This window comes from Lipotes vexillifer, unplaced genomic scaffold (assembly GCF_000442215.2).
Source record: "Lipotes vexillifer unplaced genomic scaffold, Lipotes_vexillifer_v1.1 scaffold1029, whole genome shotgun sequence".
Lineage (NCBI taxonomy): Eukaryota > Metazoa > Chordata > Mammalia > Artiodactyla > Lipotidae > Lipotes > Lipotes vexillifer.
Genome location: NW_006789305.1, coordinates 1301616 through 1326306, shown reverse-complemented (window position 1 = coordinate 1326306; position 24691 = coordinate 1301616). Strand labels below are relative to the sequence as shown.

The 24691-nt window shown below is 40.2% G+C and overlaps 2 protein-coding genes across 3 annotated transcripts in view; both read left to right on the top strand.

The window, feature by feature from the left end:
* The window catches only part of DENND2C (DENN domain containing 2C), a 37381-nt gene extending 29169 nt beyond the window's left edge, over positions 1–8212 (top strand). The window contains exons 13-17 of one of the 2 annotated variants that reach the window (XM_007462483.1): positions 176–217; positions 1158–1263; positions 5496–5732; positions 5976–6062; positions 7322–8212. In XM_007462483.1, the coding sequence (XP_007462545.1) occupies positions 176–217; positions 1158–1263; positions 5496–5732; positions 5976–6062; positions 7322–7353 (504 nt within the window). In that variant the 3' untranslated portion in view covers positions 7354–8212. The remainder of the gene's footprint in view (positions 1–175; positions 218–1157; positions 1264–5495; positions 5733–5975; positions 6063–7321) is intronic. The other variant, XM_007462482.1, reaches the window with a different exon arrangement.
* Positions 8213–10483: 2271 nt separating this feature from the next.
* The window catches only part of BCAS2 (BCAS2 pre-mRNA processing factor), a 15254-nt gene continuing 1046 nt past the window's right edge, over positions 10484–24691 (top strand). Inside the window, exons 1-6 of the mRNA XM_007462481.1 lie at positions 10484–10664; positions 10774–10866; positions 13396–13466; positions 15195–15356; positions 23372–23422; positions 24137–24217. Of these exons, the coding sequence (XP_007462543.1) occupies positions 10572–10664; positions 10774–10866; positions 13396–13466; positions 15195–15356; positions 23372–23422; positions 24137–24217 (551 nt within the window). The 5' untranslated portion in view covers positions 10484–10571. The remainder of the gene's footprint in view (positions 10665–10773; positions 10867–13395; positions 13467–15194; positions 15357–23371; positions 23423–24136; positions 24218–24691) is intronic.

Here is a 24691-nt window from a genome sequence, read left to right as displayed (position 1 = left end):
ACTTCAATTTTTAAAAAAAGAAAGAAAACAAAGCAAACAAATAAACCTTTAAGTTTATTTAAAACTATTCCCATTTGCATGAAAGAATCAAAACACTCTTCCTGATCTAGCAGTGTCTAATGTATTTCTCTGTGAATGTCTCTGGTTTAACTTGTCTGGCTCCTTTATTCCATAGGTGCTGATAGTTGATCTCTGTGCAGACAAGTTCTTACAGGAGGTGAGTGACAAAGGAGGTGATTATGTAATGTTTGGGTATAATTGGCCAGAAAATATGTGAAAGTACTTAGAGAAGGTGACTCAGGCAAGACTTATAGTTCCTACACATACTTGACGAGACACTGCGGCCACTCATACAAGATTGACCTGAAAAATTTGATTTGGGTTCATAGCTGACTGTCCCAATTTAGGGAAGGAGGAAACAGATTAAATGCCATTCTCAAAAGAGGTAACCCTCCCTTCAAGTCTTATGGGTTGATGTATAGGTCTCTAATTTAATTAAATTTAACAAGCATTCAGCACCAATTATTTCTAGATATTGTGTTAGCCAGTCAGAAACTAAAGATGAGTAAGATACTCAGTTTTATCTCTCAGGCCTTATAGTTTAAAGGGGAGGGGAGAGGGAGCAGACATAGCCATAAAGTTTTAGAAATGGTGTAATAGAAACTTATACAAGGTACAGTAGGGGCAGAAAGGAAGTGTCACTTATTCTGGATAGTGAAGTGGAGAGGAGAGTTAGTAAAACCTTAGAGCAGCCCTCTGTATGTAACCTGTATATAGTTTTGTGAGCACTGAGCGCAGGGTGAAAAGAATGTTTCCCAAGACTGTCTTTTTTCAGAATCAGTCAGCTCGTCACATGTGAAGCACCATTTATTTGGGGATGATCTTTGTAATATAGCATAAGACTTGGAGATGAGAAACATTTTGTGGGAAAGTGCCAGAAAATTTTATAAGGCATATTATTTATTTTTCTTAAATGTAATGAAGATGTATGCACCGTAAGTTTTGTGGATTCTGCTCAATGTAGGGAAGGAAGCTTGAGACTGACTCTTCATCCAAAATATATACAAAGCCACCTGTGGAACTTGAGGGACTTAAATAGGGCATGTTTGAGACTTTCTCTCTCAAAGCTCATGAAAATCTCAATTTCTTCTCTTAAGGTATCTGATGAGGATGAAATTCTACCACCTAAACTCCAAGCTGCCCTGATACAAATTTTGGAAGAACGAAATGAAATTTTGGCTCAGGAGCAGAATTTTTTACAAGGTATGAGACAAGTGGTCTGAGGATTTAAGGTCAAGGCAGTAAATAACAAATGCCCAACACCCTGCCAAAGCATATGCAATAGTAGTATGAGATTGCCTGTGCCTTCATAAGCTTATAGTCAGCTTTCTTGCTCACCCGCAGATGTGCCAAGCCCCCTTCTATTTCAGGACTTTTGCACTTGCTCAGTTCCATGTATGGAATGCTATTCCCCTAGATATCCACATGGCTCCTGCTCTTCGTTCTTGCAGGCCCATGCTCAAATGTCACTTTCTTAGTGAGGCCTTTTCTGACTGTCCTGTTTAAAATTGTTCCTGTTCCCTTAGCACGTCCTATCCTCCTCCCTGACCTTATTTTTCTCCATGGCTTTCATCGCCATCTGATGTGCTAAGATGTAAGTTCCATGAGAGCAGTGACCGTCTATTTGTTTTCTATTTCCAGTACTTTAAACAGCATTCAGTAAATAGGTATTCAATAAGTATTTGTTGAATAAAAGGGTGAATAATATTTTATGGGTGGCTTACTCTGTGCCAGGCATTGTTTTAAGCACTTAGCGTACATCTTATTTCATCCTTGTAATATCTTTATGAAGCAGGTGTTATGATTTAATCCCCATTCTACAGATGAGAACACTAAGGCTGTTTACCAATGGGGAACATTAGAGAAGGGGCAGGTTTGGAGGAGTAACTAAGAGTTCAGTTTTTAATATTAAGTTTGAGATACCTATTAGACATCCAACACCTGGCAGACTTTCAGCTGGAGATATCAAGTAGGCATTTATATACGTGAATTTGAGATTCAGAGGAAAGATTTGGACTAGAGACATACATTTAAAAGTTGCTATTTTAAAGCTGTGGGAACAGATGAAATAGCCCAATAGAGTAAGTATAGAGAGAAAATTTAAAAGATTTAAGGATTGAGCCCTGGTTGGGAATGATGTGCTTAGATTTCCAACTTTTGGTAGTTGGGAAGAGGAGAAGGATCCAGCAAAGGAGACTAAAAGGAGCAGCTAGTGAAGTAGGTGAAAAACCAGGAGTATGTGATATTGTAGAAACTGAGTGAAGAAAGTATTCCATGAAGGAAAGAGTAAGCAGTTATGTTTTTTTTGTTTTTATTTTTGTTTTAATTTTTGTTGGAGTATAGTTGCTTTACAATATTGTGTTAGTTTGTACAGTACAGCAAAGTGAATCAGGTATATGTATACATACAGCCCCTCTTTTTTGAATTTCCTTCTCATTTATGTCACCACAGAGCACTGAGTAGTTTGCTGTGCTGTACAGTAGGTTCTCATCAGTTATCTGTTTTATACATGGTATCAATAGTGTATATATGTCAACCCCAATCTCCCTAACCTTAAAAGAAATAAAAAACAAGCTATAAACTAGATGAAGGCATTTTCAACAAATATAACTATAACAAAGGAATAGTATCTAGAATTTATTTTTTGAAATTCCTACAATTTAAAAGTAAAAAGATGAACAACCCAAGAAGAAAATGGGGGAAAGATATGAACAGTCATTTCATAGAGGAGGAAACATGAAAGGCCAATAAATATATGAAAAGGTACACAACCCCATCAAAATCAGGGAAATGTAAATTAAAACCACAGTGTGATACCATTTTATACCCACCATATTGGCAAAAATTTAAAAGTCTGACAGTATCAGGTGTTGATGAGAATGTGTAAATTACTTCAACCCCTTTGGAAAAACAATTTGGCATCATCTAATAACATTAAAGGTGTACATATCTTGCAACCCAACAATTCCATTTTAGAGATATACACAGAGAAACTCTTGCACATGATAACTAGGAAACAGTAATTTTTATAGTGTTATTGTATGTGATAGCAAAAGCTGAAACAACCTAAATGTCCACTGACGGGAGAATATAGCATTTAAAAAAAAGAAGCTTAAAAACACACATTTCGAAGATCCGGCGTGCGACAACCAACACAGCCAAATAAATAAATAAATAAATACTTTTTAAAAAACATGTTGAATTAAACTGTAAGTTGCAGAAGAATATAATGTTTTATATAATGTTCAAAGATATACAAAACCTAACAATATGTTGTTGGTGTTGGATGTGTATAGTAAAACTGTAATGTAAAGCAAATGATACACACAAAATTACAGAAAATGGTCACCATCTATTGCAAAGTAGGGGAAGAACACCACTGAGAGAGCATAACACAGGGAACTTCAGAGATACACGTGATGTTCTATTCTAAGCTTTGTGGTGGGCACTTGTGTGGTCATCTCACTCCTGATCTTATGAAATATTCATACATGTTACAAGAATCTATAAAGTTATTCATTAAAACAGAAACAAAGAATGGAAGAAGATAAGTTATAGAAAAACATAATTTTTTAAAGAAAGGGAATTAGGTGTAAGAAAGGAGGTACAACAGGTATAAACAACTCTTCCAAGAAATTTTTTGCTGCGAACTGGAGGAGAGATGGGACAGTAACTGGAGGCGATGGGAGAGTGGGGCAAAAGCATTAATGATAAAGCAGTGATGGATTCTCAGCTGCAGAAAGAAAGAGATGAGAAGGAAGTCTGTTGAACAAAGTATAACAAACATCTAGATTAGAATAAAAATGTAGGGACTTCCCTGGTGGTCCAGTGGTTAAGATTCTGCTTTCCAATGCAGGGGACATGGGTTCGATCCCTGATTGGGGAACTAAAATCCCACATGCTATGGGGCAACTAAGCCCACATGCCAGAACTAGAGAAAAGCCCATGCGCTGCAGCTAAGACCTGATGCAGCCAAATAATAAAAATGAAATTTAAAAAAAAAAGAATAAAAATGTAATGTCGGAAGAGAGCTCAGAAATTGCCTAATCAGCCACCTCATTATACAGATATGGAAAGAGAGGCCATGAGAGGTAAAGCAAGTTGCCCACTATTACACAGCTGCTTCATGGTAGAAGTCTGATTAAACCTGGGTCCCAGATTCCCAGTCAGCCCATGGGAAAGAGCAAGAGACATTGTGAGGAAAAGAATACTATTTTGATATGGGAGGAAAAGGAGGAGTCTAAGTTGAACCTGAGGTTTGAGCCTGGAAGGCAACACATTGTGCTATATTATAGTGGTTAAGAATCACTTGACTTGGGAGTCCTGCAGCTTCTCCATGGTACTGGATGAGGTGACCCTGGAGAATGTCTTTGATTTGAGCCTCAGTTTCCTCAGCTGTAAAAGGGAAATAATAGACTTACCTCACTGGATTATTTTAAAATTTGTAAAAGCACTCAATACATTATTATTTATTATGGAGTAATCATGATGCAATATGAAATGAGAAAGTTGAGAGAGAAACTGATTTGGTGGAGAAATATAATGAATTTGGTTTTTGGCATGTATTGTTTATTTGATTTGTAGTCTCCCAATTTCCCAAAAGGACCTGAGATGGTGACTGTTTTTTTTTTTTTTTTTGGCTGTACTGGGCAGCTTGCAACATCTTAGTTCCCTGACCAGGGATCAAACCCATCCCTTCAGCAGTGAGAGCACAGAGTACTAACCACTGGGCCTCCAGGGAATTCCCTAGACGGTGACTTTTAGACAAATGGAATGTAAGTGCTAATGGGACAGCCAAATGATGATCAGCTATAGGTAGCCTGAAAATGTAGAAAGTGAATTTTGGTGAAATATCAGGACTGGAGATCTGAGGTTGAGAATTATTGACAAAGAAAGCCAGCTCTCTCTGGATACACCAGTTAGCTCTTTAAGGAAAGGAATGTTGAAGAGAAGGGGTCCAAAGACCATGCCTAGGAAGAAGAAGAAGAGGCAAGAGCAAAACAAATGTTTGGTCCTAAAGGCAGGAGAGGAATCAGGAAATCAGGAGAGCATAAAGTTGTGGGAGACAAGAGGAATGAGGAGGAGGTCAGCACAAATGCTGACCTCCTTTTAAAGGAGGATAAAAATAGAAAAGGAGATTAAATTTGGCTGGTTCTCACTGGTGGCCTTTGAAAGAGCTATTACAGTGAAATCACAGATGTGCAGACCACAGTATGCGTGGGAAGAACATGAAGGTAAGGATATAAGCCATTTGCTTTTTTTCAGGTCATGAAGAGTACAAGAAAGCTAAGAATGAGGATTCCTACATTTATTCTCTGTCCTTTAATCTATGATCCCCTAGGTGTCACTTTTATAACTGGAGCCAGTGTCCCTATAAACACAAAACTTAGGGGATTTTTCCCCCCTTCTTTCTTTTTTCGTTCATTTTGCAGAAGATGTGACACTCAACTCTCTGGTGTCCGAAGCATTTGTCAGGTTTTTTGTTGAACTGGTGGGACATTATTCTTTGAGCATGACTGTCACTGAGCATGGGGAGCGTGTATTCCAAAGGGAGCCATTCCGTAAATCCCACACTTCCCGAAGTGTACGCCACTTCCTGGATCTCTTCATGGAAACTCAGATGTTTGCAGGATTCATCCAGGACCGAGAGCTTCGGAAAAGTGGGGTGAAAGGTCAGTTTCATCATAAAGTTCTCCCTCTGTATTTAGTGAGTACTTAAAAGATTTGAAAATAATATAAACAAAAAATAGCATAAAGCTACAAGGGCTCACTATGAGTTGTTTATTATGGGAAACATTTATTTTGTGATATTGTTTTAGCTACGGAAGTACATTGGTAGTGAGTACAGAGTTTTATTCAATTGGTTTTCAGTCTTGAATGTATGGCAGTTTCATCAACATGAGTTTTTCTTGTAGGTTTGTTTGAGGTCCGGGCCCTCCAGTATTTGGAAACAATTCCTGAGTCTGAGCCCAGTGGAGTGAATAGAATTTTGCGGAGTCTTGGTAAGTTGCTATGTTTTCCTGTTAGATAAACATAGTTAAAAAAAAAAAAAACAACTTTTGCAGTAAGCATGCCTCATCACAAAAGCTTTATCATCACATCAATATAACCTCAAGGAGGGTGACCAGAAACCATGACCCTATTTCCAGAGTGTTTTGGAGAAAGACAAAACTCTTTTCTCAGAGGTTAGGATTCTCCATCAGAGTCGTCCATGGGGCTGTTTTTCTCAGATGAAGCTCCCTCATGATATAAGAATTTTGCATATCATGATTATTCATCTTTTGTAGGCCACATCCCTGGAAGAATCTTATTAAAATCTGCACCTTTTCCCAGAAAAATATACTTGGAGCATACAAACAAATTATGCATGTAATTTTAGGGTGTTAATGGACCCCCTTGAAGCCCATCCATATGCTCCAGGTTAAAAATACCTGGTTCAGAGGGCATCTGAGGCAAAAGAGGATTTCATGCAAGTCTCTAATTTTACTCTTCATAAGGAAACACAGTTGTTTATGATTTTTCAATTATAGTTAACTTTTAATTATCCAGTATGATGTAGGAGAACAGTGGTGTGGTAGCCCCAAACAATGAAGAACCTGTATTCTATGGTATTATATTGATCTTTGAAATATATGCCCCCCTAATTAAAATTAGCCCCTAACTAGCTGAGAGACCATGGACAAATTATGCCTAGGGCTATTATTTCATCTTTATACCATGGTGTTAGACTAGATCAGTGGTTCTCAGCTCTGATTACAATATTATAATCTCTGGGGAATTTAAGTGAAAATCCAGGGAATTTCCTGGCCGTCCAGTGGTTAGGACCTCACGCTTCCAATGCAGGGGCATGGGTTCGATCCCTGGTCAGGGAACTAAGGTCCTGCAAGCTGTGTGGTGTGGCAAGAAAAAGAAAAAAAAACAAAAAGAAAATCCACCCTGCACCCCACACCAGGCTCCACGAAATCTCTGGGGAACAGGACAGCTGATTTTAACCTACAGTCAGGTTTGAAAACCATGGGATTAGATGATGTCTCAGTTCTCTTCTACCTCTACAATTAGAAATGTGGGGATTTTGTGTGTGTGTGTGTTTGGTTTGGTTTGGGTTGGGTTTTTTTTGGTGGTTAAACACATCAACTGATAGCTTGAGATGGCAGCTTACTTCTGGGCTGTTCTGAATGACTAGGTTTAATCCCTTGCCTCAAATAATGTATAATAAATAAAAATGAACTAATGAGAGTTCACTCTACTTTTTTTCCTTTAGGAAGTAAAATGAAATTTCTTCAGAAGAAATGAAATCTTTGATTGACAGCCTCCATCCTAAATAGAAGAGAAAGTGACAAAGAAACTATTTTTCGAAGAGTCAAGATGCCCTGAAGTATTCTACAAAGTCTTGAAAGTTGAAAGTTTACAGAGTGGGCCAGGTTCTCGGAGGAGGATTCTCCTGTTGCTGCTGTAGTAATCACTGGAGAATTGTTGGGAGTAGTCTGGAACCAATGCTCCCTTTACTCTGCCTCCAGATTTTTTTTAAGTGGCCTTTCTTTTTGATTCCTGAGCTCATTCTTTGTGTTTTGAGCTTAGTCTATGAAGGCACTTGTCTTTTACAAGAAAGAGGTGGTGTTGCATTTTAAAAACAGCTCAAAGATGAGCACAATGAGAAAAGTGCTGCATTTAAGGTACTACCGAGGCATGATAGAAGTAGAGGACTAGCCCTTCACACATAATTCTCATCACTGAAATACCGTGGCAGCTTTAAACCTATGGGCTGTTTGAGCTGAGCTAAGGACTATACTCATCTTTTTTTTTTTTTTTTTTTTGGTCTAATGCTCTGTCTAGGGGAATCTCACTTACGCGGAAGCCCTATGTATTATCACTGTTATTGAGTATCTTATAAAAATAGACATTTTATAGCTCCTCCTCCCCATTGTGTGGCACTTGGGTAGCTTGTCCCACGCATGTCAACATTAAACTTTGGGGAATTATAGCTAATGGGGGACTTCCCTGGCAGTCCAGTGGTTAAGACTGCATGCTTCCACTGCAGGGGGCACGGGTTTGATCCCTGATCCGAGAACTAAGATCCCCCATGCAGATTCCACATGCCGCATGGCATGGCCAAAAACAAGAAAAGAAAAAAATATATACCTAACAGGAAAATGTCCTTTAAGGGCATGAGAACTACCTTCTTTTTTAGTGTCCACCATGTGCCATGAATGGTACATGTATGTATGTCATCTTGTTTAGTCTTTAAATCAACTTTATGAGATATTTGCATCTGCATTTTACTAATGAGGAAAATGGAATTCAGAGTTTAAATAACTTTAAACTGAAGCCAGGACTATTAGGTTATGAACACATAGAAAGTTGGTTATTCCTACAGATGGAAATTTGAACTCTGTGTGACTATAGTTATTGAAAAAGCTTTTTGTTTTTGTTTTTTAAGCTGAAGTGTACCAGAGTCAACTTGCAGCTCTGAGAATAAGGAACTTCAAACTATAGGTGTCTAGATGAGACTTTTTTTGGTTCCTCTAGAAATGTTGGACTTTTTGCTCTAGTTAAATTGGACTCAGAATATGGACATTTCCTGGGCACACACCACATAATCACTCCAACCCTTAATATCTAAAGTAGTAGTAGTGGTATGAAAGAGGAATTTGTCAGCATTGGTGTAACGCTAATTGATAAATGTTACAGCAAGTGTCAGTTTGTTTTCTTCAACTCCTGCTGATGGCTTTAACTGGCATAAAAAATATTTATTCAAACTTAAAGCATTATAAGTTGTGTTATGATACAACTTATTAACTTGTGCAGTATTGTCATTACAACCCATTCAGGTGTGCATGAATGGATCTGAAGCAGACACCATTTAAGATGGGTGCTATATAATTCAATTCCTATAGATGTGGGCCCAGAAAATAGAACTAAGCCTATGTTTAAAGAAAAAAAAAAAGTTTATTAAGCAGCTTACCTCAGTGGGGCTTTTACCAGACATTTCCCCATTTGGTCTCCTCTGACACTCCCACCCTGAGGGAACAATTAGTAACTGGGAATTGAGTGTTTATAAAATGGGGGTATAAGGTATTGCTGTGGTGGATCCCAGACATCCCTCTGTGAGGAGACCTTTTCTTCAGGAATGGGAGTCTTATCCCTGCTATCTGAAGCTGCTTCCTTTTCTTCAGTCTGTTTTAATTTTTGTTTGTAAAGTATTACAAATTCTGGACACATTTGTAAAATAATCGCTGAAATTTTGTATAAAACGTTTACAGATCTTTTAATGAATAAACAAACACAAAAAATTCAATGGATCTCCTGGAGAATTTGAACTAAAATTGTTTAAGCTGTAAAGATATTTTACTTCACTTAAATCTATAGCTAACACATTTATCTAATGGTAGGTAAAAGATAATCGATCCAAGACTAACCAAGCTTAATTACAGTGGCCAATATTTCCAGGCTCTTGGCAAAGTCGGGGTCTAGATTTGCACACCGGGCACGGTATATAGTCCGACTACCTTATTTGGTCTTTCCCTGCTTAGTCAAAGGGAACTGGAAGCCAGGGACCAGAGACTGGGCACCAGCAGTAGCAGGAGTGGTCGGAGGCAATGAGAAACTAGTCTATTACCAGAAGTTCTAAAGGCAAAATGATTGGATTTTATACACACCCTGAATGCGAAATCACAGTCTTCTTAAAAGATGGGATTAGCGGGCAGTTATCTCGCCCTGGGGGCGAGATCAGGTTCGTTTTGTTACGCAGTCTAAAGCTTCGCAATTTTAATTGGAGACTAGCGCCCACTTCCAGAATCTGTGAAAGAACTGCACTTAGTGCAAAGACCCTCGGGGCGCCGAGAACGAAGAATGATGGGGATACAGCAAAGAAGTGCAAAGGGAGAGAAGTTTAACGGAAGAAGGTGGAAGGTTAGGAGAGTAAAGCCGAGGTGGGAAACCAGTATCTTTCTCCCCGCCAAATCCTGCAGCCAGTTCCCTCCAAAAGTTTTAAAGGATTCCCCAACCAAATATCAGCGTCCTGGAGGAAACAAAAAGTCCCAACTCCTCTCCGCTTTGCTGCCAGTCGGAGGCAAAACGGTAGAGCACGCGGGGACAGGAAGTTGAGATGTACCGCTGACTAGGGGAAACCACGACGTGACGTCAATTCCGACCAAAACAAAATGGCCGGGCAATTTCTAGCGAGCGCGCCCTCAAGAATTAACTTAGCAGGCGCCAAAGCTGATGCGCAGGCGACGTCATTACGTTAGCGTAGGGCGCAGAAGTATTTAAGTGAACCTGAGCCAGCGCAGAGTCGGAAACAAGTGAGGAAAAATATTTCTTCACTGCATTGTTGAAAATTGGTCATGAAAAACAAAATGGCCGGGCAATTTCTAGCGAGCGCGCCCTCAAGAATTAACTTAGCAGGCGCCAAAGCTGATGCGCAGGCGACGTCATTACGTTAGCGTAGGGCGCAGAAGTATTTAAGTGAACCTGAGCCAGCGCAGAGTCGGAAAACTTCGGCGAACCTAACAATGGCGGGGACGGGTTTGGTGGCCGGAGAGGTTGTGGTGGATGCGCTGCCGTATTTTGACCAAGGTTATGAAGCGCCTGGTGTGCGGGAAGCGGTAAGTTCGGGGTGTCTGTGTAACTGACTCAGCGCTCACTGGCCCTTAGTGCTGGAAGAATCGCTTAACAATTTGCTGCCTCTACCCTGGCCTCTGTTCTCGTTCTTAGGCTGCGGCATTGGTGGAGGAGGAAACACGCAGATACCGACCTACCAAGAACTACCTGAGCTACCTGACAGCCCCGGATTATTCCGCTTTTGAAGTAAGTGTGATGTTTTGAGCCTAGCGTATGAACCAGGATCCTGTGAATCCTTATTTTGGATCGAGAGGCTTCGCCACGTAGAAGTGAATTTTGAATTCCAGCTTTAACTGTTACTTGCTTAGCTACTACTTACCCTGTTGTATAGGTATTGTCAGTCAGTTGAAAACAGCTACACAGATAAGCCTTCCCCGGGGTTCTTATTCTGAGAACCACGGAAGGACTTTCTGGGGCTCCGCGAACTGACCTAACAATGCAAAATTTAATGTACATTTTTCCGAGATAGGTTTATTGCGTAAATTCTCAAAGGGATCCTCTTCTCTCTAATTAAGGACTACTGTAAAACAAGTGATCTAGGGTTTTTTAATATATTTACAAAAGCCTAATTACCTAAGCCTCTGAGAACCACTGGAGGGCGGCCTTTGTATCAAAAGTCTTAAAATATTTACTGGGTGGACGTGAATGACTGTAGAGATAAATCATATCTAAGTGAACCATATCAAACCATTTAGATATTTAGCCTAGAAGTGCACCCAAAATACTATTTAGGGTCTAATTAGCTGAATGAAATGTAAAATATCATTTCTAAGTTAATGGATTCAGTTAGGCATTTTAGTACATACATGTTCCGTTTTTCCCCCCATTACAGTTAACCATTTATTTATGAAAGAATTCTGTTATTAAAACGCAGGATTTCCTATTGAAGTAACATGAAAAAAAATATTGGTTAAGTTTTAAGTAGGAGAGAGATGTTCCTGTGGCACGCTGTTTTCCCATGCTTTTTGTAAATGATGTTGCCCAAATATAGATGTTATCACATTAAGAACTAAGTACAGTAATGGGTACTTATTAGCTTGATTTCTGAAAGTTTTAGATAACTGCATTCAGTCACAAACTTTTAAATACTTGAGCCAGTTTTCTTTTTACCTCTTTTAGATACAACCTGTGTTTCCTGTCTTTATAATTAGTATAGTGATTAGTTAACGCTTTCTAATAGTAGAAGCTAATAGTGTACTGGGTTCACTGTCTCAGTCCTAAAAACAGCTCTGTGAACTATGTAACTGTATGTTTATTATCCCAGTCTTTTAGATGGGAAAACTGCAGCTTAGGCTAACTAATTTGCCCAAGACCTTAAGCACTCCTCAAACTGCCTTTGAACTGCTCTTTCATTAATTCATTTAACAACTATTTCTGAAAATCGATTCTGTTCGAGTTATTGGGGAACAGGAGTTTAAATTCTAGAGTGTGGAGACAGATAAATCAGAAAATATCAGATTATTGATAAAGCTATACAGAGAATTAAAGTAATGATGTGATATAGAGTGACTGGGTGACTGCTTTAGATAGGATGGCTGAGGAAGGCCTGTCTAAGCTGAGAATGAGAATGCTCTATGAGCAGGGATCTTTTTTGTCTTCTTCATCACTGTATTTTCATCACCTAAAACAGTGTTTGGCACACAATAGGAACGCAGATATTTATCACTGAATGTATGAAGAGTGCCTAAGGCAGTTTAATGAATGCTTAATGTGTGCAATTAATGCCTGGAGTTCTTCTTGTGACTTAGCCCTGTGAGCATTGGCTCATTCTTTGAAGAGAGTTGAGTTAAAATTCCAGATCTGTCACTTACTAGCCATGTGATGTTACGTGGCTGAAGATTGGCATGTACTATATTTTTGTAGTTTCTGTCTTAGCTAATTGTTAGTTTTTACTCTGTCACTGTGCATAGCCTTCTAACTAGAATGCCTTAGTTTCTGCAGGAAACTAAGTAACCACATTTTCTTAGAGTTGTGTGAAACTCAGCAATAGTCCAAAAAAAGTCTTTCTCCATGGAAGACATGCTTAATGCACAATTTTTAAGCAAGGAATGTGACCTCTGGAAGGTCTTTTTTGTCTACTCTTTAGTCTAAATGGAATAGGATGTTGACCAAAACACTGGACTTAAAGAGGTAGAGCTATACCACATTTTTTAAAAAATAATAAAATTGTTAGAGCAAACAACAGAACCAGGTCCTTTTGTCCCTTCCCCTGTTACTCTTTTGCAAAGAGTAAAGTGAAAAGAGCAGCCAGGATCAAACAGAAAGTATAGGTTTAGGCTCATAGTGCTAAAGCAAATTATTTTATGTCCCAAGTCCTCTTCTCTCTTCCCATGCCCACAGTGAATACTTAGATCCATAGTTCTCAACACTGGCTTGACTTTACAATCAACTGGTGAGTTAAAAGCAAAAGTTATAATCACGTCCTGTAGTGGGGGAGAGGAGTGATAATGTGAATTGTATTGGAATTGTTTTCGAAACTCCCATTTGATTCTAAATGTGTGCTGGACTGAGAACCACTGATTTAGGATTAATCCTTTTCTCTGAGGGCCCCTTTACATAGGAAGTGTGTGTGTGCCTGTGCACTTCTCCAGATTCTAGAGAGCACTGACTGCAGAGAAGACCTGGGGGGAAGGGAAATGATCCGTTAATAATGGATAGTAATACAGTTAGTTGATATGATTTTGGAAATAATTCTTTCTTCAATTTACACATCAGACCGACATAATGAGAAATGAATTTGAAAGATTGGCTGCTCGACAACCAATTGAATTGCTCAGTATGAAACGGTAAGTCCTATTTCTGGGTTCAGCTGGCCTCAAATCATTGTTTAATTTTAATTTATTAGTAAAACTGCTGTAGCCATGTTAAAATAAATGTGGAAGAGAAAAAATTCTTGTCTGTTTTTATGCACTTATGTTTTTTCATGTAATAGTTACAATAGTGGTTCATATAATCTTGTGTTAATGTTCAAAAATATTCTTTGCACCATTATTTAAAAATGCAAACTATTTTAAAATCCAATAACAGGGGAATGGTAAATTGTAACTAAGTTCATGTTTAAGAATTCCCAAGGAAAGGTTCCTGATTACACATGTAGTGCTTCGCTCTTACACAGGCAACGTTAGTAAACTCAGAGTACCTGCATAGTTTGACTTTGGTTCTACTGTCTCCCTTCCCATACTACTTTACTACAAAACTGTTTCAGGAAAAAAACCAAAACACCCTTCTGTTACTTTCACTAAATTGGAGAATTGGGTTGCTTAACATCTGAGGTCCCCTTCAGCTCTAAGAAAACTATGAAATTATGAGAACCAGTAAGTAATCTGGCAAAGCAGAGAGGGCCACATGAACAATAGGGTTATCCTCTCAGCATATGTACAGATTAAAAGAGGGATCTGAGTCTATAGAACCGAAGGACCAGATTTTTTCTTTTCTTGTGCTCCATTTCCTATCTGGCTTGAATGATAAAGGCAGGAAAACTGCTGGGACTCCTCAGTTCTCCTGTTTCCAGGTGCTTCTGCTCTAAAGATTTTCATGATAGTAACTCCTTCATAATGGTATATTTTGAACCCATAAGTAGGTCATGATCCTTTAAGCAGTAGATTGTGAAGTAAGTTTAATAAGACACCACAGCACTGTTTTAAGGAAGTAGGATAGAAAATATCAGAATGCATTGCATGTAAAGGTAAGTTTTGTTTTGTGAAACTTAGGTTCAGCTGTGTGTATTTGTGTACTGGATCACAGTGTAAAATATTTCTTACTGTGAGTTATGATTAGAAGTTCCCAAAATGCTGCATTCATGATGCATGTGTAAAGCTTGTTTTTTGGGGTTTTTTTGTTTTTAAACAAAGTGGTTTATCACTTCTTAATCCCAGTTGCATATCCCTCAATTTTTCATAGGAATGATCTGGAGTTTCTACAATACCTAGTAAAAATAACAGAATGGAAATTAGAAGTTAGTTTGTAGTAACTCAGTAATGAGCTGAGATTTAAGAAGAGTGTATGTTGCTGGCTATGTTGGCAGTGTTGAAGGACTGGGTATTATGAAGACAGAGAAAAGGCTGAATTCAAAATGTAAAAATTATTATACCCCTTTGCCATTTTTTCTCTAGAGGGGTGTAGGTACGTGGGTGGGAGGGTGGATGGATGTAGGTGCATATTTTTTTCTATCCTTTTTTCCCTTAATGTATTACAAATATCTTAATGTTTTAGCTATTCTTTAATAACATTTAATAGCTAATATAACAGTACGTTATATGAATGCACAGTGTAGCTTATTGAATTGTTCATTGAAGTGAACGGTTTTTTGTTACTGTGTATAATGATGCTAAATCTTATTTGTAAATTGATTGTTTCTTAGGATAAATAGATTTCTTATTATTGCAAGGTCTGCATCTTATCTTCAGTCTTCTCTAGTTTTTACAGTGTGCATAGACCCATGAGGCATTCTGTTGGGAGGAGAAAGAAAGGTTTGGAGGTATATGTGGTTTTATTTCATTGTTGTTTAATTTCAGATATGAACTTCCAGCCCCTTCCTCGGGTCAGAAAAATGACATTACTGCGTGGCAAGAATGCGTAAACAATTCTATGGCCCAGTTAGAGCATCAAGCGGTTCGAATTGAGAATCTGGAACTAATGTCACAGCATGGATGCAATGCCTGGAAAGTGTATAATGAGTAAGAAGCCTTTTTTGGTTTTGTTTTTGTTTTTTTTAAACCCATGCCACCTTTAGTCTTGTTTTTTTTTTTTTTAACATCTTTATTAGAGTATAATTGCTTTACAGTGGTGTGTTAATTTCTGCTTTATAACAAAGTGAATCAGTTATACATACACATATGTTCCCATAGCTCTTCCCTCTTGCGTCTCCCTCCTTCCCACCCTCCCTATCCCACCCCTCCAGGCAGTCACAAAGCACCAAGCTGATCTCCCTGTGCTATGCAGCTGCTTCCCACTAGCTATGTATTTTACGTTTGGTAGTGTATATATGTCCATGCCACTCTCTCACTTTGTCACAGCTTACCCTTCCCCCTCCCCATATTCTCAAGTCCATTCTCTAGTAGGTCTGTATCTTTATTCCCGTCTTACCCCTAGATCCTTCGTGACCTTTTTTTTTTTTCCTTAGATTCCATATATATGTGTTAGCATACGGTATTTGTTTTTCTCTTTCTGACTTACTTCACTCTGTATGACAGACCCTGCGTCCATCCACCTCACTACAAATAACTCAGTTTCGTTTCTTTTTGTAGCTGAGTAATATTCCATTGTATATATGTGCCACATCTTCTTTATCTATTCATCTGATGATGGACACTTAGGTTGTTTCCATGTCCTGGCTGTTGTAAATAGAGCTGCAGTGAACATTTTGGTACATGACTCTTTTTGAATTACCGTTTTCTCAGGGTATATGCCCAGTAGTGGGTCACATGTTCTGCTTCAAATTCAGGGCAAAGCATCTTGGGTGTTTTTAAACTAGGTTGATCCTCGGGACCCACAGTCTCATCATGTCTCGCACAGAGGACGGCAGAGGGTACAGGTAGTGGCTTGGCTGGTTGGTGATCTCCCAACAGCTGGATCTCCAGCAGTGTGAAGCTTTTGTTTGGGTTTTCCTCCTCCTTTTAGTTTTGCTTAATTTTTTTATTTTTTGTCTTCCTTTCCACCCCTTTTTAAAAAAAATTAAAACGATTAAGGCTTCAGAAGAACAGGAAGCTATGCTGTGGACAGGCACCAATTTCTTTAAAGAAACTCAATATGGACAAAGCATATGTATAAATTTCATTTTTATAAGGGGTTAGGGAGCTATTTTGTTTTTGTCCTTTATTTTTCCTGTCTTCTTTCTTTTACCCATCTCTTAGTTCTGCTTATAACACCTCACTTCCCCAGAGAAGGCCTGCCCCTCCATGGAGAATTTGGGGATTTCTTCTGGAATGGGGGGCATGAAGCCAGAAGGAGGCTTCTGTGCTGCCTCCCCACCAGGTGCAGGAACTGCTGGACTTCCTGGTGGCCTGCTCCTGGCTGGCCCTTGGGCCTTGGAGACGATAGAGGCCAAGAACCACCTGAAAGGGGAGGACCAGGGCTTGGCCAGGAGAACTCGAGAAAGAAGATCTGTATTTTGGGTTTGTCCTCTTTAAGCAGTTGGAAGTCCAGGGCCACACCAGGACTTAAGAGGGAATCCATTCCTTCTACTGCCCTTTAAAACCAGGAGTTCTGAGCTGGGGAGGCATAGAGGGTGATCATCTCATACTGCCTGGCGTTTGAACAGCCAGCCCACCCCAGCTGTACAAGCCTACCTTTCTGTTAGTGATCTTCCTCCCAGAGGATGATTCCCAGAAAAAACTGTGTGCCATACCTCTGCCTGGGACACAGCTGGGTCTTCGGCGGGCATCTGTTACTCCTGTGAACTCAGCACCCATCACCTCCTGCCTCCTGCATCATCGTCTTCCCAGATGTACCTGCCAGATGTCCAGACACCGCCAGATGTCGTCAGACACCGCCTGAGTCCCCAAGACCTAGTTGTGACCATTGCCATAAGAACAGGGTGTCCTGAACCGGCTGCCACTGTCATCTCCTCACAGTGAGGGGTGTGCCCTGTGTGCCGACCCCATGGTGTCACATATGGTGACAGTGTCGACCATCATCTCCCTCACTGCAGGGACTTACTATTAGGGGCTACCCTTATTGTAAATGTGTCTGATGGGAAAGGATGGACCTGGCTGACGGGGTGGACCATGGCCGTTAGGTGCCTGTGGGCTTGTTGGCTGTGACCTTGTGATCCCACCTCCAGTGTCTGTAGCCTTTCTTCCGCTCTCCAATGACTCTTGCAACCTCCCTACTCCTGGGCTTCTGAAGTGGGGTGTCCTCTCCCCTTGCCAGGAGAAGGAGAGCTGTCCCTGTTGCCCCTCACCTGGCTTCTAACCCCATTACAGCAAAGCAAGGAAGGGAAAAGGAATTCTTTTGTGTTTAGTTATTTTTGTTTGTTTTCTCTAAACCAGCATAGGATGGATAGGGGAGATGTTGGAGGGCATTTAAGTTGGTATGTGACCAAGGAGGGCTTCCCCTGAGAGCCACAGCCCTTTGGCCCTGGGAGTTTAGGAGAGACCAGCACAGCATCAGCCCGGACTTGCAAACTCAGCAGTATGTTTGCTCACTTTCTTTCCTCCTTTTCTCAAGTCCTCTTCCTCCTCCTGGGCAGATGGCTAGCTGTGGTTAGCAGGATCCAGCAGGGCAGCAGGAGGTGACTAGGCCCTTCTCTCCCCTCCCTCGCTGAAATTCTTTGTCATCATCTGTCTCTTGTCTCTTCCCTCTGACTTCTCAGACAACCTAGAGTCTACTCTGAGCTGCAGCTGGGAGAGCACATCCTCTAACTGCAGTGCGCACCCCTTCTCTGCCCCACCTCCCCGCCTTCCCTCAGGGGCAGCTGCCTGTCTGTCCATGAGCACGTGGGAAAACCGGTCCCCGGACTTGGCACCCTCACCTGTCCCTGGCCGCAGCCCACACTCTGAAGTCCTAGTGAGGGTTCAAGCCTAACAGGTTATTTACCTTTTGCTTATCCTTCCCTTCTGCCCTCCCCAGGTCTCTTAGCTCTGACTAAGGTCTTGGAGCTGTAGGTCACAGGTGGCCATACCTTTCGGGTGAGGTGGGCAGCCTCCACGTACCCTTGTCTTGCAGGACTCCTAGCCCATCCTTGCTTGGTGGCAGGACCTCCTTCCCTAGCTCCTGAGGCCCAGCTTGTTAGCCCCAAGTGCCTGTCTCTCTTCTCCCTCCCCTGTTCTCCACTTATCCACCTCGGACACCCAGCAGCTGGGTGGAAGTCAGCCTGAAGTCAAGGCTGGCTCTGACCAGTCGGCAGACTAGCCTCAGTTAGGTCCAGGTAGCCATCCTCTCCCTTAGCCACTCTTCATCTCTTCCCACTGGAGTCAGCCTTGTCGTCTCTTCCTGCCTTTTACCTGGGTCTCGGGCCTGGCAGATGCTCTGGGGAGCATCATCTCAGCGCCACCAGTTTGTTAGTCCTGTCCAAGTTCTAGGAGTTTCCAACCCTTAAAATAGCAGCCAGTTATTCTTGTCTTCTGGGATCTGTGAAAAGGATAGCCTTTGGAGGGAGGATCTGGGCCTCAGCCCTACAGATCTGAGCTCCATTCCCCCTCAGTGAGAGGAATCAGCAAGACAGATCATAGTGCCTTATTCCATTGCCCTCCCCGCTCCACTGCCTGGCTCAGTTGGCAGTACAAGCCTTCTTTCTCCCTCTCGGTGTTCATCTGCCTCTTAAACTCTCACCCCCCGCCCACAGATAGCCTCGTGGGAGGATGAACGCCCCGGTCTTTGCCCCATCCTTTCCTAAGAGCTGCAGCCAGGCACGTGACCCCCAGCCATCACAGGGCGCTCACTAGCAGCTTCTGCTGAGGCCAGGGCTGTGCTGCAGACAGGTGCACTCTCGGCCACCTCCTCCCCAGCAGGTCCCACCTCTTACCTCCAGCCAGGAGGATGCAGTCTCTTCCTTGGAGACCAGCTCCATCTGACCCCCTCCTGGGCACCGGGACTAAGGTTGCAGGCCTTAGCACCCTCTCATCCCAGAGGCACTGGGACAAGAGAATGGAATTCTTTCCTCTCACCCACATGTGGTTCGTGCCCCCATGGCTGGCTTTCTGAGGGAGTGTATTAAATGTTTACTTAAGAAATACCGTGTTTACAGCTGGAGGAGAAACGTGCCCCATGCTGGGTGGAGATTTGACTCTCTGGACGGTGCCTGGCTCCTTTATGGCACTGCCAGTGGTGACCCCAGAGCGAATGAAGGCAGGGGACCGGGGCACAGGCCCTGCACCCCCTCTGCCCCCGACCCTGCAGTGCTAAGACCACTCACCAGTCTTGTTTTTTTAATGTGGGAAGTAGAGTAGGAGAAGTGGGATAAAAATAGTATAGCTGGACTTTCACTTGGGGTCATGTCCTAGAACTACAACCCATATGAAAGGCTTTGAGACCATCTCAAAGTTTAAGGGGATGTAAACCTAACACATTTGTTGTGTAATATTGCAATAATGAGTTCTGAGGTCTGATTTACAAGTCACAGCTTGGTAGAATGTAATCCTTAATGTGGGGGGTTGCTTATACAGTTAGCTCTCATTTGCATGTTGTGCTTTATAAAGTGGCCTTGGATACTGAATTAACAAATACTGAACCATTTCTCCTGGGCGAAATATGTACATATGTATATATACACATCTCAGATAGATTATAATCTTAAATCCTTTAAAACAGCTCAACCTGGCAGATTCTGTATTTTCTTTATTTTACAAAAGAGAAGATAAAGTTCAGAAGTGTTAAGTAACTTGCCAGAGTTGGAAATCAAACTCTCTCCTTTGGTCATCCCTGCATGAGACCTGAAACAAGAAGGTGGAGTATCTCCTTGTTCCGATGCAGCTGGAAATGTGCGTGCCCAGCAACTAAAATTTTTTGCTGCTCTGAGCATGTCCATGAATGATCACAAAACACTGCAGGTATTGATTTTGGGGTTACACATAAATTTGAGTGAGTAGGCAAACTCACATATACAGAATCTGCAAATGATGAGAATTGACTGTAAGTAGAGAATTAACACCAGAAACAGAAGTGCCACTAGCTCCTGTTTCTGGTCCATATAACTAGCTTTAGCTTTAAGTTTTGTTATCTATTTAGGGTTCAGTTTCCAACTTGTAAAACTCAGTGGTTAGATGATCTCCATGGCTCCTTTTAGCCCTAAAATTCCGAGTTTCTTTTAAGGAGAAAAGGCCATTGAACTACACAACTGTGCATAAAACTATTTGTTAGAGTATGATTCCTGAAACAGTAAAGCAAAAATCACAAAATAATAAATACCTTTTCTCAAGTTTTCAGAATCATGTTTAAATGTCTGTTGGCCACATAAGGATCTTTGGGCAAAATCCAGAATTTAAGAAACTGCAGAACAAACAATTCAGTCTCTATTGTGAATATGTTGCAAGGAGAATAAAGGGAAAATGGGCTTGGGATGATTAAGAAATTTGAGAACAAATCAATCCCCAAAATGTGTATTTCACAAAGTGGAAGAATGTGGTCTTTGTCCTCAGGAAGCTTTTATCTAGTTGAGGAGGCAAGATATTCTAGGCCAGATAACTAGTAGTTCATTTTTGGCAGTATGGGGGCAAGAGCTGCATTGTGTGTTGTGGTCTGTAAACTACAGAGATCCAAAGAAAGGGACATTAAGGATTAGGACCATTATAAAAGAGATTTTTTATAGGGGGAGATTAGGGAATGGGGGGTGGGGGTTATTAAAGTATAGTTGATTTTTGTGTTAGTTTGAGGTATACAGCATAGTGATTTCGTATTTTTGCAGATTATACTGTAGGTTATTACAAGATAACGGGTATAATTCCCTGTGCTATACAGTATATCCTTGTTGCTTATCTATTTTATATATGGTAGTTTGTATCTGTTAATCCCATACCCATAATTTGTCCCTACTCCCCTTCTCTCTCACCTTTGCTAACCACAAGTTTGTTTTCTATATCTGTGAGTCTGTTTCTGTTTTGCATGAATTTTCATTTGTATTATTTTTTAGATTCTGCATATAAGTGACATCGTACAATATTTGTCTCTGTCCAATTTGTTTATGTCACTAAGCATAATATTCTCTAGGGCCATCCACATTGCTTCATATGGCAGTATTTCTTTTTTATGACTAATATTCCATTGTATATGTGTATATATGCACCATATCTTAATACAGTCATCTGTTGATGGACATTTGGGTTGCTTCCACGTTTTGGCTATTGTAAATAGTGCTGCTGTGAACATTGGGGTGCGTGTATCTTTTCGAATTAGAGTTTTCATTTTTTCCGGATTTATACCCAGGAGTGGAATTGTTGTATCATGTGGTAGTTCTATTTTTAGTTTTTTTTTTAGGACCCTCCATACTATTTTCCATAGTAGCTGCACCAATTTACATTCCCACCAACAGTGTACAGGGGTTCCAGAAAAGGGTGAGATTTGGATGTTTAAAGGAGAGCGAGAACATTCCAGGAATGGAGAACATAGGTGAGGGGATGGGGGGTGGGGAGGAGGTGTTAAATTGAAGAGAGCATTGCTTTCATCTTGCCTAGAAACCTTTAATAATTTTCCCTTACCTACAAGGTAAGCTCCAGGCTATTTAACATGATATTCAAAGAAAAAGGCTATACCTCAGTTGTAGACTTTCACTCCAGCCAAACTAGTCCTCTCCTTGGTGATTATCATAAACTCTGCCTCCGAACCTTTACTCAGGCCTTATCTCCCCCTGGAATACCTTTAACTATTCCACCCAAATTCAACTTATTTAAGGCCCAACTTTAATCTGTTTCCTTTTCTTCCCTGATTAAAATTCTGCCTCTGGTACTCTCTCTCTCCTGAGTAACTATACAAATTATTATGCACATCACTTGTTTTACATTTAATTACATAGCACTTTATAGTGTTTGTCATTCTCCTGCACATATTTTGTCTCCTCCAAACCTAATGGATGCTTCTCCAGAGGAGCTGTACTATATTTTCTTCCTTCGTGATAGGATTTGAGGGTGTCAAATATGCTAGGCAGAAAGCTTTAAGCTCTAAGTAGGCCTTGGTGCAGAACTGCTTTAAAAAAATAGTATTTCATTAATAAGGAGAGAATTCTGTACTTGAAACTGAAGGGAAGCCTTCAAGGTCAGCCTCTAATTTTACAAATAAACAGATTTAGCCCTAGTGATGTCAGGTGACTCATCAAAGGAAACATAGCTATTTAGGGCAGAGCTGGGACTAGAAGCCAAGTCTCCTGATTCCCATGATGCAGTGTGATCAGTTTCAGCATTCAGAGTACTTGAGGAGAGACCTGTGTACTTAAGAGGGAGGCTGGAAGAAGGGAGAAGAGCACAAACTGGGCTTTCAGGAAGAGGTGATTCAAAAGAAAGCTCCCTGTTAATGGTTGGAGGTCAGGAATAGAGTACTAAGCTTTATTGTCCTCAGCATGGAATGAGTGTCAAAGTCAGGGAAATTGGGATGAGCTAAAGGAAAGCTGGAGAGGCACCACTTTTTGAAGACCAAATCTCTAGAGAATTGGAGTTAGTTATAGGAAATCAGTCAGTGGAGATAAGAGAATAACTCAGAAGGGCAGCAGGAAATTTGAGTCACAGAAGCTGGGAAACAATACTGGATATAGAGCAAGAGCATAGTAGGGCCAGTGTGGTTGAAATGGACTCTACTGCCTTAAGAGGAAGTAGGTAAAGAAATAAAGAGATAAAAGGGAGTGTAAATGTGTGCACTCATCAGATACTTCCCATCTTGTCTATGAAAAGACAATAACAGTTTAAGAAGTGATATAAGTACACAAAATCAGAATATCAGTAAATGGTTTGGGCTCAAGAGTTTAAAAGACCTGAAGTAGAATTCACCTCTGACACTTAACCATATTACCTTGACCAAGTTACTTAATCTTTCTGAGTATAGTGTCCTAACATGTGAAATAGGGATAATCATACCTACCTCAAAGAATTCTTATGAGAATTAAATTAGTTTTATAGAGTGTCTAACATGGTGTTTGGCACAGAGAGCTCAATTAATGTTAACTGTTTTTAGCAGAAAAACTTGACCTTGTATCAACTAGGTAGTATACTTTTAGTTGGTACTATGTGATTTTAATGTACATTAATCTGATTTTCTTTTTCTTTTTTAGAAATCTAGTTCATATGATTGAACATGCACAGAAAGAGCTCCAGAAGTTAAGGTAAATTGTTTTTCTTCTTATTTTATAATAAAGTTGAGGTGAATCTTAATAAATAGGATGAGAAGGAAAAGGAACCATTGGACTATAGTCATATGAGAGTAAATAATTGATGATCCACTCTGTCCAGTGTCTGGTGTTGGGTTTGCCCTACCTGAGTGGAGGAGAAATAGACCTGAGGTCTGAAAACATCTCTACCAGGTCATTTGCAGTTTGCAAGTCTGCAGACATTGAAAAGGTACCTTTAGAAGGGGAAAAGTTGTAGAATAACATGTATAATCTGATTTATGTTAAAAACACAAGCAAACAAAACACCCTAATCTATACATGCACATACATATACAGGAAAGAATCTGGAAAGACACTCACCAAAAACTGAACAAAAGTTATCAGGGAGAAGGAGAAGCACATGGGAGGAGGGACTTTGGATTTTTAATCTGTTTGTGTGCATGCTTGTGTGTGTGTATTTAATTCTTCACCATGAGCATGTTTTACGAAATTTGTAATTGAAAATAATGAGAAGAAAGTTAAAAAAAAAAAAGTAAGTTATTTCCTGGAATTAGTCTATGCCTATATATGTGTATATATATACACATATATATATATATCTGTTCTTCTCAAAGGATTAAAGATGTATTATATTAGTTATTGATTTTTCTGCTGATTTTAGTCTTATTTTAGAATGTAGGTGGGTTGTATAAATAATTTTTTTTACAGGAAACATATTCAGGACTTAAACTGGCAGCGAAAGAACATGCAACTCACAGCTGGATCTAAATTAAGAGAAATGGAGTCAACGTGAGTATCTACAATCCCATCACCTTTTAAATTGCTTAGCACATTTTAAGATCAAGATTCAACAATATAATTCAAACAGTACTCAAATGGGGTGCCACAGGTGTCACAGAAATGCTGTTTTCTGAATCCCACTCTTCACCGCCTCTTCCTCTTTCTGAAGTATGGGCTCGGAAGAAAATGAGAGTTATAAACAAAAACTGAACCACTGCTAATTTATTCTGATCTTAGAGCACCCTGTTTTCTGTCCAGTACTTCTGCTCTGAATAGGATTTTACCTATATTCTCCTTTTAAAAGGAAAAAAGTCTATTTTTTAACTCTTGTAGGAGGGAGAGTCCATACTTTCTTGATAATTTTATGTGTCTCAGGGTTTTTTTCCCTTTGTTTGTGTGTATATATATATATATATATATATATATATATATATATATATATATATACCACATCTTCTTTATCTATTCATCTGTTGATGAACA